Source organism: Amblyomma americanum, chromosome 2 (genome assembly GCF_052857255.1).
Source record: "Amblyomma americanum isolate KBUSLIRL-KWMA chromosome 2, ASM5285725v1, whole genome shotgun sequence".
Lineage (NCBI taxonomy): Eukaryota > Metazoa > Arthropoda > Arachnida > Ixodida > Ixodidae > Amblyomma > Amblyomma americanum.
In genome coordinates, this window is record NC_135498.1 from 145,740,385 (window position 1) to 145,756,259 (window position 15,875).

The following is a 15,875-nucleotide window of genomic DNA, read 5'->3' on the forward strand; positions in this document are numbered from 1 at the left end:
ATCATCGCAAGCTAGGCGTCGCAAGTTTTTTAATGTTCATTTTAATGTGAAACAATTACTTTATAAAATATTAATACGATTACAACTCCGGCATGCAACACCAATATGGGACCCGACTCACGACAATATAATTAGCGATTTCGAGATGGTACAAAATAACGGTACGTTCTTTGCTGACTACAACTACTATAACTACTATGAAGTCTAATCTGTGCCTCCCATCGCTCTGCATTGCATAGAAAAGTGTTCCGTATCGCCCTGCTTCGCAAGTTGTATCATCATATCCCGCTCCACGTGATCAGCTAATCCCCCAAAAATTTATATATCCTACCACAATGATCATAATCACGAAGTTGGAGTTGTGTCATGCAACACGAAATGCTTCTCGCAGTCATACCTGCCGCAAACTTAACGTCACTGGAACCACCTTCCCACAGAAATTGCTGGTATTGAAAATTAGGAGAAGTTCCGCGTAGCAATAGCTAACGTTTTATATTCAGGTGCTACTTGACATTCATGTAGTCAACTGTACTTTTTCTCTCCGTTGTTGTATATTATTCATTCCCCCTCTGTAATGCTACTAGCCTTGCGGAGTAGTTCGTACAAATAAGTGAATAAACCGCAGCAGCATTGCGCCAGGAGCAGTATGAGGACTCTCGAGTAAAGAAGAGAATGATTTTCGGCATAAATGGGAATAAACCCATTACGCTGTTGTTTAATACTCTCAAGGCGGAGCTTAAATGTCCGGTTCAATTTTATTTTTGTTGTTGTCCATGTTGTGCATTTTTCGCGCTTATAACGAAAGGTTGACGCTAAAATGGCCCATCTAATCTTGTGTGGTCTCTTCTTCCAGCCAGCGAAAACGGCTTACAGTATTGATTAAAAAATACAACAACAAACAAGGCTATAATTGCGTATTGAAGTGTGCGTCTGCGAAAAGTATTGTAGAAAAATAATTTAATCTCTGATGGCGCGTCTGGGAGGCATCTCGACAAAAAAAAAAGTTAATTTGGTGCTTAGGAAGTTATGAAGTTCGCCTGAGAGTACCATTTAAGATTGGATAATATAATTAAACCAAGATATTTATGCTATGAAACTGCTGAAACCTGGATATTGTCTACTGTGTATGAAGAGTCAGAGACACTGTACGAACTGATCGGCGCATTGGTTATGCATGGTTATGCATGTACGTTTCCTCCTTTCCTCAGTTCTCTGCTTAGGCCTAGGGCCTTGCACTGTTTGACGTTAATCAGACACACTGTGTTTGCTGGTAATTAGTAAGAGGGCTGATGTTTCGATATGAAGTCTCATTTACGATTTAGTGCTCAGATATTCAGATATCGATCTGAATGCACTGTTAAGGATAACATACTCGTCTGGCGAAATATTTTTATGCTACAATATACAGTCGCCAGCTAAAAAAGAAGCATCGTATTAACAGAAATTCTAGCCGGCAAATCACTGATGAAGATTATGAATAAAATGGGACGTATATCGCTCTCTTGAGGTACACAGGACATGCCTTCTGTTAAGGCGGACTCATCACGGTCAACTTGTACGAACCAAGTTCTGGTAGTTCAGTTGCTTCTCATCCAGCTGATGGTTGATTGGTCCATCACCTCATGCACATTAAAATATTGAATAAGTTTGTTATTTAATACGCGGTCAAATGTTTTAAAGCAACCTAATAATATGGTGTCTATTCGCTTTTGGTGCTCAATGCTTATTGTAACGCCAGGTATTAGGTAGATCAAGAGGTTGTTGTTTGCGTAGATTTAACTGGCACGTAGTTATTTATACAAAAAGCCTCAATGAGTTTGAATCTTCCAAAATATTTAGTGCTACTGTCTAGTGTCTAGTGTACGCTGTCCAAAAAAAAACAGAATTCGTAATGTAAACAGTCGAGTATGCAGGCGTCGTCTACTCCGTGGAAATCGGTAAATATGACGAATGATTTTGCTGCTTTTAGGACGGCGCACATACATTTTTCATCGTACACGCGAAAAAATATTCTATATTGTTCAGTGCTGCGCACTATCGTCTTTAAAACAGAGAAACCAGGCTCTTCTCATTCAGTTTAGGTCAAAAATGACCACTGGAGTTGACGTAAATATTGTACTGTTGATACAGAATTCCAGTCTCTCGATAATAAAGGAAAGCACATTTCATTTTTCCGTGACGCGGTCGTCTAATACAGAATGATCTTAAATAATGACACACCAATAAACCACGCGTTCCGAGGAATTTCCTCTGTACCGCTGCAGAAACCATTAAAATAGCACTGACTTAACCGAATAATTCCATTTCGTTCTTGGCTTCCTGGCATAACATGAGAAATATTTGCTTAATTATGTTCATCGCCATCAAGCTGCGGGATACGCCATCACAGAATCTACGGCAGTGCCTTTTTTAAGTGGCAGGCTAAAGCCACAGGTCATGTCGAAGCAGAGCAGGGAATATGCATCAGCAAATCACTGAAACCATGACCCACCACATGGAGCAGTGAATGTGGGGGCCACAGTATCGCATGTCGTCTTTGTGGGCACCATTACAATGGCAGCTACGTACAAAAATGCATGAACGTTGTGCGATGCTAATGCACGGTAGAGAGCACCGGCTAGTCGAAATTAATCCCGAGCCCTCCACTGCAACATTCCTTGTAACCTCCACATGCAACTCCACGACATCCTCGCATACCACATTACGTACTGAACGTACGGCCAAGAGAACAGACCCCCCAAAAAATATGATGCCACTAACACAAACAGCACTAATTCAGAACGAGCAATCAGTCAGCACATGGAATGAAATGTGTCTTGAGGGGTGTGTTCTTGGAGGAGGCGCCACAAACCCCGCTGCGCCCTTTCGGGGGCAAACCTAGTTTCGAACACTCAGTTTGCAAAGGTGGTTCGTGTATCACTTCTAAGTGAAGACTTCAACCCGAGCTCGTACGCTCTAACTACCGTGTCTCAACAGACGCACAGGTTCAACACTACACATCAGAATACAGGCATACAATTGGACTAAATGGGGAGGGCAATAAAAGAAAAGAACATAGCAAGCAGATTGCAGTAAAAAGGTGACAAAATGCTTAAGAAATGTCTGTGCAGCGTTCAGTTCAGAAGTAGTACTCGAGAAAAGTGAGACCTTTTTTTATCACCATCAGCCGCAGTTTAACCGCGTGCACTTCAGGACAAAGGCCAGTCAAATATCTCTCCAATTCACCCGGTCCTCTATCAGCCGCGGCCATCTTATTCCCGCCGACCTCCTAATCTCCATCTCCCGTCGGAGCACCTGATGCCCGAGTTACTCTTGTCCTGTCTTTTAGTCTCAGAAGAACCAGCGCGAAAAGTCAACGGACAAGAGCGAAGGAGAACACAGACAGAAGCACTGAACTTTCCACTCTATTTCCGAAGAAACTTGTGCAGCGTATTTATATAATTTCCTCTCAGGGACAATGACGTACAAGCAGAGCAAGACCATATATTGGACAATGACTCAGGATACAAAGGAGCAGCACAGGCGAGCAAAAATCTACACAGCTCTTTACTATAACACATCATGAAAGAATTTAAGGAATGCGAAGATGAACTGCCAACTAGGAACACGCCATAAACCAACGGCTATAAAAACGTGATCTAGAAAGCTAGAAACAATAAAAGGTATAAAAAGCATAAAAAGGAGAAAAGCCAAGAAGTAGCACGAAGAAAAAACTAAAACAATGAAAGGACCTTACGAAGACTGAAGCCAAGTTTTATGTAGAGATCAATTGCAGGATGTGCACAAAACTTATCAAAGTGATAAAAAGCAGTAAACATGGCGGGAGGGTTGCACGGCTAATGCCTCGAATTTCGTGTCAGACAGGCAAGTTCTTTTTCTGATAGTGAAACAGAAGGCTAGCTTATGCACTTCTCTTTCAACGATAGCATGCTGACTGCCTCAATGATTTCACGGGGCCTAGTGTTTGTGTTTCTCGCTATTACTTGAGTTTTTTTCAAACTGGGACAAACAGCCTGTTTTCAGATCTTTGCAATCCTGAGAATGAATTCCAAGGTGGCGGCACTTTTGAACACTTGCGTTGTAGTCATGTTTTTTCATTCCTTCATTGAAACAATTAACGTCCTGTCTGACGAATGTACTTCTTTCCACAATACAAAGGAATGGAATAGACAACTTAATCCGTACACTGCATGAAACTCTGTGTGCCTAATATTACATTTATTGTGTTCTTGTAATGGTTCACTGACCCGTTTGCAAAGCTGGGAAAGTCTCTCAGGAGCACTGAAGACGACATAAAAGCGAATTCGTTTCGTAATTTTCTTTACATTGTACGAAATACGATGCAAGTACGGCATAACGGCTACCGTGTTTTTGGCGGTCCTCTAAGTGGTATGTGCGGAGCTGTGCTTCATTGATTTCTCAAGTTTTGCTTCTGCAACTGAGGCCAAACGCTTTGTAGGGAAACTAGCCTTTCTCAATTTTATTGTTTGCCTTAAAAACTAGTTTCAATTTCGTGATCACAAGATTTCATTAGCGCGTTTATAAAAATTCCTTGAACTACACTTCTTTTGACCAACTTCGAGTGGTTTGAGTTAAACTGGAGAACCGGTTTTCCCCCTTGGCTCATACGACCAGCAAAGGTGGTCCATCGTGAAATGAAGACCCAATTCTAAGAATCTCAAAAGCCCATTATTTAGCAGATCATGCCTCAAAGTTAATGGTGCTAAGCATTTTGAGAAAATGACCAAAGCCTTTGAGACTTCAACTTGAAAGCTACCCTGATCGCAATCAAGAAGCACAAAAAAGTCATCTACAAATCGAAGGTTCTTTATCACTTTTGTGCCCTAAAAAAGGACTGTTCACTTCTTTGTAAAATTTAGCTAGATACAGGTCGCTTAATAACTGGGCAATAACTGAAGCAATACAGATACCTTGGTTTTGGAGAAAAATATTATCATCCCATTTCGCAAAAGTTGCGAAACTTTTTCGTTGGAGGCTAGTTTGCGACAGGGATTCGAGCCGACAACATATGCGCTTCAATTGTATGTTTCCCGGACTCTCTGCTTCTTCCTTTAAGGCGCTGTTGAATGGTGCGTCGAGATGTGAAATTTACCGCACCGCTTCCTTTGTTCAAAAACAATTTTTGTATCAAAATTGTTATGCAGCCGCTCGGCGTACAGCGTTCCAGGTGGTGTCATACCCGCGTCTGTGTGTGTGGGTGGGTGTCAGTGCACCGAGGAACAGTAATGCTTTCGCATTCCCACACGTAAGCAGTCCTAAGCGTCTCTGCCGAATTGTTTCACTTAAGACAGTTCTCGCGGGCTTGTTTCTTTCGCATCATTAAGCGAACAGCGCGAACTGAGACACGTTCAGCAGGACGAAGAAACAGACGAACACAGTGGTGCGCGAACTCTTTATTCATATTCAACCAACGCCGGGTAGCTGCATCGTTTTTCGACCTAACCTACGCGGGGGTCCTATTACTGCGCGCGAAAGGGGAATGGCGTTCATTGCGTTATTAGCACGATCGAGTGAAATTCGCAAGGTAACGCTATGAAATAATTCAAGAGGCAGTTCCCCATTCTGGAGGCTAGATGATGTTGTGTTATAGTCAGGAATTGTAGAATTAAGAACACGTTTGGAGGTGATATTTGTGTAGCATGCGGGAGCACTACAGAAAACATAAGGCATGTCGGGTTATTCTGTAAAGATATACATATAGATATAAAACAGTTCACTGTCGGCCTTCAAGAGCCGTTGGGTCTTCTGAGGAAAAGAAATATAACATATTAGAAGTAGGGATAAGCAAGGGAAGATTAGAATACTCGTGGTGTAAAATCGGAATGGAGAGGTTGCACAAGCTTAAAGAAATCGCAGTAGTAAATTTTAGAACATATAAATTAGGTCTGAATGTAAAAAAAAGCAGATAGCGAATAAAAACAAGGAATGGCTAAATAAATAAAACAAGCACATTAATTGACTAGGCAAGCTGGCTCTAACCACCACACTTTGCTGCGGTACAAGAGCTAACGAGCATGCAAGCGGCCGGCGTGCGTGCGCAGCTACAAGCTGGCGCGCAAAATGATCAATAATTTATAATGCCGTCCATGCCTCCAGTGCAGATATTTAGCTAGTGTTCGGTGTACCTGCCGATATCTTCACGAGTAAACGTGGAAAAATTAATCACAACTTCCAAAAACAACTCCTCTTGAAAATTATAAAGAAGCAATGCGTGCTCTTTGGCTGTGGCATATAACATCTAAAGGACAGAATGACAACGTCAAGTAATACGTGTAAATATGTTATGATTTATTTTCTCAGCAACAGATCATCCGGCTGATTTTTTACGTTAAATCTTTCATGCCTGGAGCACTCTTAGCAGTGTCAAAATTCCACTGGCGAGTTTTCCATCTGCCAATAAACGTCACAAACGCCCACAGGATGCTGACGAAAATGCTTAGACCTCCGAGAACCCAGAACATCTCGTGGTAGGAACCAAGGTCGTCTTTGAAAAACCCTAAAAATCAAGACAAATACATTAGAATGACTAGCCGTTACCGTTGGGGTAACTGTTGTCGACCACAATAGGTGCAGTGGACCATTGAGATTGTAAACGTAAACAATCCTTGGGGTGACGTCTTAGTACATAAATCCTAATATTGATAGCCTTCACAGTCAGGGTCATGGTGCATTTCTTAATTAGTTGACATTCTCTGCGCAAGTCGCCGCAGTAAAATGCTAACATGTCGGAAAGCTGACACAGAACCTACAATGCAGAGTGCAGCGTATTTCATTCCCTGTTACACCAATGCCTCTCTGCCTGTTCTTCACGCCTCTTGACGAGGCTTTACCTTTCCTATGTCCTATTGGAGGCACTGTTTCTGCGTTATTCTAAACCAAGAAAAGAAGACGGTCACAATTTCACAAAGTAAAAACCGTAAAGTGGGAGTGTTCTCAAACTTGTAAAAGCTTCTCGAACGTATGAAGAATACGAGCTAGAGGCCGCAACGCTGTTTCGCTGCCAGCCCTCAGGCGATGTTGCTAGAGGGTTCATAGACTTACCTCCTGGTTTACCCAATTAATTCCACATTTACGAGATTAATTTTTAATAGCTCTCTAGTGATTAAATAATAAATGTACCTATTTTTTGTGGTCTGGAGTTGGTAGGACTAGGTGAGTACGGTCATTTTTCTACATTTTTGTGGAACACCGAAAATTGATGTCATTTAATTTCAATGTCGGAACATTTAAACTGTGCCGTTTGCAGAAAACTTGAAAAAGATATTAAACAAATCCGAATCTGCAAACAGTCCTACAATGAAAATCATTACAAAATTCTACCTAAATGGCTACATCGAGAATATTGCACTGTGTTCACAAGAACTGATATCTTAAAGTGATGCCTTTTGCGTGTTTTGTCTTTATTGCCACCAGATTTTATAAGCTGGTACAAAGGTTCATCTTTGCGCCTTAAAATACTGTCGTAAATTTGCTTCCCTACGAGTAAAGATTTTTTTCAGTTTTGAAGAATTTTGTCTTTATTGCATTTAACAGCTTTCGTTTTCAAAATTAATTTATTTTCATTTCTTAAAAGCAATACAAACAATGAACTCTACATTAAACATCTCAGTGATCGTTGGTTAACTGAAAAAACGCCTGCAATAGGCTTGACAGAGTCCATATGGCACACAAAGACCTCGCGTAATTACTAACTGGAGTGACCACTAAACGAAACGTCCAATGAGATTATGGTGGAGATAAAATACCTTGCCCCAAATTGCCAGGATCGAGAACGGCAATGCCCAACTCTAATTTCGCGAGATACTATTACACAGGATACTATTCTTTGGGGATGTGAGGGCAAGTTACCTTTCTGTACGGTTCTGCCAGCCCCCTCCGGAGGGAAGCAGGAACGGACTACACAGGAAGCTCCCGCTAGCTATGCCTTGGGGTTCGCCCACATATGGGGTCACACTGACGCCCAGCTGCTTACGGTCGACAAGTTCTTGGCAATAAATGTTCTTTCTTTTTCTCTCCCACCACGTGTCCACATCTCGATATATTGTGACTCATTTGCTTTCAGTGCACATTTTACTGAGCTAGCACTACACTGGTCACAGCGAAAAATTCGTTCTGTAAAGATGAAGCTCGGAATAACTCGGGAAAGCTCGGAAGGGCGTAGCTCCAGACGCATCAGAGAGGAGAGAGGGTGTGAGGATGAAGAGTGCGAAATGCGGTTGCGTACACATTCGTATGCCAGGGATATATAATAGCCTTAGTCTTTGAGACATTTCACTTTCATTTTTTACTGCCGAAGTGCTAACTAGGGGAAGGGCTCGACAAACATGAGAAGAGAAACCCGCTACAGAACAATCTGAAAAAAAAAAAACTTGCATCGCCAGCATACATTATGCATTTGGTAGTTAGACTAATATCTGCGATGTCATTGGTATGCAAACAATAAAAAATAGGCGTAGCATATTTCCTTGTGAACCACATAGCGTTACCGGTTATATCGTGGAAGAATTCCCAGTCATCTTAGCAGAGTGGAATCGAAGTTGAAGGTTTGGTTAAATGAACTTAAGGATACTTTCACAAATACCACAATGCAGCACCTTTGGAAGAAGTGTACTTTCAATAATAGAATAGAATGTTTTTTTTTTAAATGTCAAGAGCGACTCCGAAGATCTAATTTTTGTTTTCGAAATATTCCAGTATCACTTCTCTCTGCGTAAGAACTGCTATTTCGGTGCACCTATTTCTTCTGAAACATCACTCTGTTGGATTAGCAGTCAGTAAAAGAAGGCGTGAATTTTTCAATTTTTGATTTTTTAGATTTTTAAAGTAAATTTTTTAATGAGCATCTGTTCCAGTCTGCCACGTATATATGCCTGAATAATTTGCTTCCGCAAGAAAACCAATGAACTTGTAGTACTTTCTGGCCTTGGCAACATTATCTAACCTGCGATTTTTTATGTCTCAGAAAACATTCATAGTAGTGAAGCGCAAAGCGCGGTGATGATAAACAAATTGCGATTACATTATAATACCCTCTAGCATTGCACTGCGTGTAGACACAACATGAGAGTGCTTTATACGTAAAGATTTTTTCTGGTGATTGCCCCATCACCCTCTCTTACTGAGCCGGCGAAAGCCGCCCGCTTAGCGTGTGTAATTCACGGTAGCTTGAATGTGAGGCTTCGAAGCTAGAAGGCTTCAAGCCAGTATCGGCTCTTATCAAAAAATCTGTCCCAAAGGTGTGTATTGCATGTGTGAATTCCTCATCCAGTGGCCCCTAGAATTCTGCTGGAATCTCCTCAATAGACGTTTCTAAAACGTTCACTGATCGACTTCTTTGTGAGCTTCATTCTTTTCCTTGTTGCTGTCAGCGTTCGACAGCCAGATCCCAAGTCTCATCGTTTCACTAGGTTGCCTTGTGAAAAGATGTAACCAGACAGGATCCTTAAAACACCTTCGTGAAGGGACTGAACGAATCACCTTCCTGTGGCTATTTATCGCAAATTTCACAATTGCTCTGTATGCTCCTTCTTTGCCGTCACCATGGGTGCGAGTGCATTCAAAAGTATCCACCATCGGTAGCACACTCCAGCAAGCGGCAGCCTTTGGTGCGGAAAAGCAGAAAGCAATATTGCATATGTGTAACAAGAATCCATAATATTCTAGGGGACAAACTTAGAGCATACCCGGTTATAATTTATCTGCAGATTCCTGTTTTTAGTATCGCTCTAATCTTTTCACTTATTCCGGAAAGAAACAGATTCTTTCTTCGTTTTTTTAGAGCTTTCAAACTTTCCGGAATTATAAAGCGCTATTCTAAGGTACCGTAATTGAATAGTCGGGCTGCTGTGCACCTTATATTTCTGCAATTATTGGGACATAACCATAGCGCTCGCTAAAATATATCTTGCACCAAGTAGAGAGCATGGCCGGCTCTTAACTAATTAGACGTGTAAATAGAACAAGGATCCTATCTAATTTCCTAAGCGCAGTCCGTATCAACGTGAAGATGGGAGTTTAATTTCGAACTGTCTTGGCGCTTGACTCCTCTTCTCATACGAGCACTCTGTCCTTTATACATGAATATTTAGACACGTAACTAAAATGCAAAAAAGTTACCTACTTCTTTAGTTCAAAAATATATTTTTGATAGTAGGCAGGAATAAAGTTTAGCACTAAGTAGGATGCTTGGCAGCTAATGAAAAGTTTATGTAACAACGACATTCAAGTTAGAACCCTCCACACGGTTGAGAATTCTTCGCCCCACAGGTCTCCCTGTGTGGCTGACAGGATTTACGAAGAAACTAGGAAAATATACGCATCAATCCTACTATTTTGCGCATGCACGAACCTTGAACGTGAAACGTAAACCCTACTTTAATCAGAGCAGATGGTTTATACCTAACGCTATCTCACACAGCTGTGTTAAGGTTGATGTGATGCTTTGGCAAGCTTTTTACTTCTCAACCCGCAGCTTTAGGTGCTGGAGCCACGAATTAAGGCCAGCACACACAAATTGCGAGACGATCGGAAGCATGGTAAAACAGAATAAATACAAACACCGATTCAGCATAAACCGGTGCATTTTTAAATATTGCTTTCTGGACTGGCTTGGAGCTGAAGCTGAAGAAGAAAAGAGCCTGCTCGTGCAGCAGGTCATCGGCGTCTTGGGCGGCTAAATGTTGTGCCTAAATTAACGTCCGTACTACTAATACTGCATGAAATATCAAGCAAAGGTTTATGCTATGAGTCCTTTTCTTGACGTCAAACAGCACATGTCAGTCAGGATCATGCGGCAGCTTGTGCAACAAAACGCTTTTATATTTTTGACATGCATTTGAACCGGAAGGCGCAGTTCGTTTTTCTTGGTTTCCTTAATAAATACTCAAGAAATGAAAGATTGCTGGAATAGGTAATGTGCTCACCCACAAATGGAGCCTTGCCCAGAAGCGCTGGCCCACAAATGGCTCCCATGCAGCTGTACCCAACAGCCAGTCGCTCTAAGCCAAGGTACTGGGCCATGAGAACGCTCTGCATGGTGATCCCGCAGCCCAAGAACAAAGAAATGCAAAGACATGAAGTAAGTACTGCCTCGTAGGAACGGGTGAAGGGAAGTGATGCCACGGCCACACCCAGAAGCAGATAGTTGAGCATCATGAGCGTTGAGGGCTGCAGGTACTTGCGGTCTGCCAAGATGGGAAGGAGGACCCTTCCCACGAGATCCGTTATTGATGCGTAGGGAATGAGTTCCACAGCGTCCTCCTCGGATATGTCCTTGTCCATTGCAAGATCCACAATGGTGGAGAAGAAAATGTCGTAGTTGTAACAAAACCCGAGCCAAGTGCACACAAGCACGTAGAACATGAGTGATCTGAGCATTGCGGAGACATTTTGTAGCAGAGTTTGGGAGGTCGAGGTTTCAGGCCTCACTGTGGTAACTGGCTCGATGGTTAACAGTGATGGCCGCCGTGCATCCATAGAGTGTTTCCTCCGGGTCATTTGCCTCTGAACCCAGGGTGGCTCCCGGAATGCGAGACTCAGGGCGAACATGTTCATGAGGATTGCTCCGAAAAGAAGCAGGCTTCTGCGGAAGTCGTATGTGTTCTTTAAGAAGAGCAGCAACTGCGGGAAGAAGAGGCCAGAGACGGTGGACCCGGCGAACATTATACCATTTGCAGCGCCCCGGTACCTGTCGAAGTACATTGTGACGATGATCTGAAGCATCGTAATCACGACGCCTAAGCCGAAACCTGCGTACGAAAAAGAGATGAATAACCCTTTCCGGCGCCTTCCGACACGTAAATTGAAAACGGATACTTAGCTGCCTAACTAGAGTGCCCGGACCTCACAAATGGCAAATGGTTAGTTTTTCAGCGCAAAACACCAAACAGTATATTTTATTCACAAAAGAATTAAACTTAAAAATCGAAATTGGAATTTCTGAGATAAACACCGAAAAGATTTACAATGACACTTTTTGAAGATAGCTAGGATGGTATAAATTGAGAAAATAAGAAAGAAATGAATTCATTACAAATACTGAAATGTGCTTGCATGCAAATGATGGAAGCCCTGCCAGAAGATCACTGCTTTTAGAAATATTTACTGCGTTCGCTATGTGTCATGACAAGCACCCCGTTTGCGATATGAAGAAAGCTATAGATCTGCCTGAAACAGAAATATCTCTGCAGGGCTCAGCATACATTTTAAAATTTCTACCAATTGTCTATACATTTTGTTGAGCATAGAAAAAAAAATATGGTTTATGGGGGGTTTAACGTTCCAAAGCGACTCAGGCTATGACTGACGCCGTAGTGAAGGGCTCCGGAAATTTCGACCACCTGGGGTTCTTTAACGTGCACTCACATCCCAAAGTACATGGGCCTCTAGAAATTCGCGTGCATCGAAATTCGACCGCTGTGGCTGGGATCGAACCCGCGTCTTTTGGGCTAGCAGCCGAGCGCCATAACCACTCAGCCACCGCGACGGCGAAAGAAAGAAAATGGAAAAGAAAAATAATGCATGCGAGAAGCATGCATTTGGTCAGACATAATTCTTTGTAAATCAGTGCAACTGTACAAGGCCGAAAAGAGTAAATCGGATGAGACAGAGTGCGGAACCTAGCATTCATGATTTCCACAACGCGCGTGTGCTGACAGGTATTAACCGAGACGGTTAAGCGGGTCAGGACTAAGAAACAGACAAAAAATGTGTTCCTCTTCTCTTGGTGAACCGCCTCGGTGATCGGAAACATTTCGTTCGTGCAAATCACGAATGATTGCTCAGCGCTGTATCTAGTCTGTTCAGTCAACTCCTTTTGGTGTCGTGCAGTTGTGCGGGTCCACTAAGAAATATATAAGCTATGATGCTGCCATGTAAATATCTCAACTTTCCCTTACAATGTGGTGCTCTCGTTTTTACAGTAAACACTATTGATTCGGTGGGAGCACACTGGTAGCTGCGTCACCGTTTCCAAAGAGAAAATTTCTTATGTAAGGTTTTCTAAATGGTTAGTGTGTGGTCGCACACACTGCTATGAAATTTCGCTTCCTGCTCTGTTCAAGACTTTGCATACGACTCAGCGGACGAAATAAAGAAAGCGACTAAAAACCAGAAGAATCCTCTGAAATTTTTTTCGCTACAGCTAGCGCTAAAAGATCCGCCTTAGTAATTCGTAGCCGTCTTATAAATTTGCTCTCACGCAGCACTTAGCCACATCCTTAATTTTCGGGCTGAGCAAAGCATCGATCAGGTTGCTAGAGACTGTTCGTATCACATATTCAAGAGGAAATCATCAAACACTTAAAAATACGGAACCTAAGTCAGCCTGAACAAAAATTGATTCCGATATGGATCTATTAATGTCACTACCTGATTTCTGCTATGTTTTTAGTCACCTACTCATTTTTTCCACATTCGTACCTTCTTTTATGTTTCGCCAATTAATTCCAGCTATAAGACATTTGTATTCTTTCTATTTATTGCATTATGAACATCGGTGATTTATAAAAATTTACACTATTTCGAGGGGCTGCGGCAGCACATGGCATACCGAAATCCGCCTTTTTAACAGGGCTGCTTTGCGCATGCGCGCCTCTTCTGTAGCTCCATTGGTTGAAAATGAAAGCGCCTGCTCCGACTGCACATGCGCAGTTCATGTTAGCGAAAGCGCATGCGACAGATGGCGGCAGCTTTCAAGCACAAAGGCACACACACTTGCCACTTCGCAGGCGCAGCTGGCTGGAGCCACCTGCTTCATCTGAAACCATCTAGATATGGCGTGGAACCAGATCGCGCCTGCGTCTCCAACTTAGGTTTGTTTTCAATCAGTCAGAGACGAAATTTCGCCACTCCCCAGAGAGGGCCACATCTTGTGAGAAAGGCGGATTACGAGTTGCATGGCAGGCCGGTGTCCTTTGTATATACCTGTGTAAATACCTATCTTGGCGAATGAGCAAAACTGTTCTCAGCGATATAATGTGACATGCGCCGCTGACGGGTCGCTTTTGTACGTGCCGTGCGTGACACTTTAGGTCTGCCATAGCAGAACACATGATTTCTGCTCCTGCCTCTTGTTGCTGCTGTTCTGAATCGCGTGTTTTTCTCTCCCGTGGGATCATTTTCAACCCGTCATACCTGTAGGAAATGTCCCGCTCTTGCCGTGTGAACGTGTGCATTGTTCAGCAGTCATTAGCTCTCTACTGCCACTTCACTTCATTCATGGCCGCTTTCTCACTTATTTGCAGCTTCAGAGCGCCGCTCTTAGCGCCCGTTCGCGGGTTCAGCCGCGTCCTTTCCCGTCGGCCTGGGCGACACCGGCAGAGCGAACAAGCAGCACAGCGGAGGATCAAAGTGTGCGAACGCGGAGCGCTGCGGAGGTTCAAGAGACGGCATCAGCGAAGGCAGCACGAGTAGGAAAGCGGAGGAGGATGGCACGGCAGCAGCCACATTCCAGAGGCTCTGCGGCGGCGACCTCTTAAGAGGCGGCGGCCTAAGTTGCGCGTGCATTCGCCCGAGAAGCTCAGCAGCGGTAGACCGTTGTGCTCTGACTTCTGCGCTGCCCAAGCGCGAACCAAGATCCGCCTCCGCTGGGCATTGCGTGTTCCATATGGCGTTGCCAATGCTTCGAATACACACCAGCTGCGCTCAAAAATCGCAGTACCGAGAAGCGTAATCGTCAGCCATTTTTTTTCCAACTCACGTGCTCGTCGTGATTAGGCGACCGTATCAGAACGTGGCTTGTATACTTCGGGCTACTCGTAGGTCCCATGTCTAAGTGTTCTTAGGTGTGTGCCGGATGTCAGCGGGCGCCTGTCGATCAAGGCTCTGTAAGCTCCTTGTATTGCTTTGCTGGGCTGTCAGAACATCTAGCGATGCTATTAGTTCGATAGTAGTGTTAGCTGAAGGAGATGACTACGTGCAGTGCACAGTGCGCGAAAATAAGAGAAAACGACGCTGTGCAAGATACCATGCGAGAGTTCGTTGCAGTTTAACAAGAGGTCTGATCGGCTGAGGCGTCAGCCTAGTGCTCTGTCTCTGTAGACAGATTGTTTTGCTTTTCTCTTTCGTCGGCACTTGTGACAACTATATTAGTTCGATATTAGTATTAGTTGATGAAGATAAAGATTTGCAATGCGCAATACGAGAGTGTGTTGCAGTGCTCATGTGCAATGGCTAGCGAAGCTGATCTGTTCGCGGCGCCGCGGATTCGAGTCCCAGTCGCGACAGTTTGTTTATTTTTATGCTCGGCTACACCGAAGGCGTTGACGCGGCTCACCCCGCGCTTAAGAGCTGCGCTCTGAAACAATCACACTATGCAGGGAAAGATGCACACAGCGTGTGCAATGCATACCATGCATGACACCCAGTGTTACAGTGAGCCACGTGATGTTTGGTGCGAAGGCTGCTGCTATGACGCTCACCGAAGCCAGACCAGATCCCGCTACCAGCACAGGAACAGTAGTGAAGACCTCGCTGAGAGGGCCTGCCACCAGGCCTGCGATGGGGAGCCGAAAGGGCAGCAATAGATCACGACACCTTTAGCACACCGACGACTTCCGTATTTTTGTCTACGACAAAATGTGTCCCTATGGCTGGTATTCTAAGCCATTTTCACTGAGCCACCGGTTTTGCGGATGTTACGCATGTGTAACGACAGTGTATTAGTGCATCGGAAGCTTGTAAGAGAAATATCTCCCCACTTTATGTGACGCTAAACACCGCATTAATGAGTTTGGTCGCTTTCATTCCGATCAGTGTGGCAGGTGGCACGCCTACCACTATGCGCAGGCGGCAACCTGCTCACCTGGTTGTGGGCCGCTGTTTGTCCCGCCGCTCCCTCTGGCAAGTGGTCCACC

General features: G+C 43.7%; 1 protein-coding gene across 4 annotated transcripts in view; it reads right to left on the reverse strand.

Moving 5' to 3' along the window:
• Positions 1 to 6,105: 6,105 nt before the first annotated feature.
• LOC144119150 (monocarboxylate transporter 12-like) overlaps positions 6,106 to 15,875 on the reverse strand; it is a 52,915-nt gene continuing 43,145 nt past the window's right edge. For 2 of the 4 annotated variants that reach the window (XM_077651847.1, XM_077651849.1), the window contains 3 exons: positions 15,371 to 15,514; positions 10,944 to 11,768; positions 6,108 to 6,517 (listed from right to left, as the gene is read on the reverse strand). In XM_077651847.1, the coding sequence (XP_077507973.1) occupies positions 6,345 to 6,517; positions 10,944 to 11,768; positions 15,371 to 15,514 (1,142 nt within the window). In that variant the 3' untranslated portion in view covers positions 6,108 to 6,344. Of the gene's footprint in view, positions 6,518 to 10,943; positions 11,769 to 15,370; positions 15,515 to 15,875 lie in introns of all 4 variants that reach the window. The other 2 variants (XM_077651846.1, XM_077651848.1) reach the window with 2 other exon arrangements.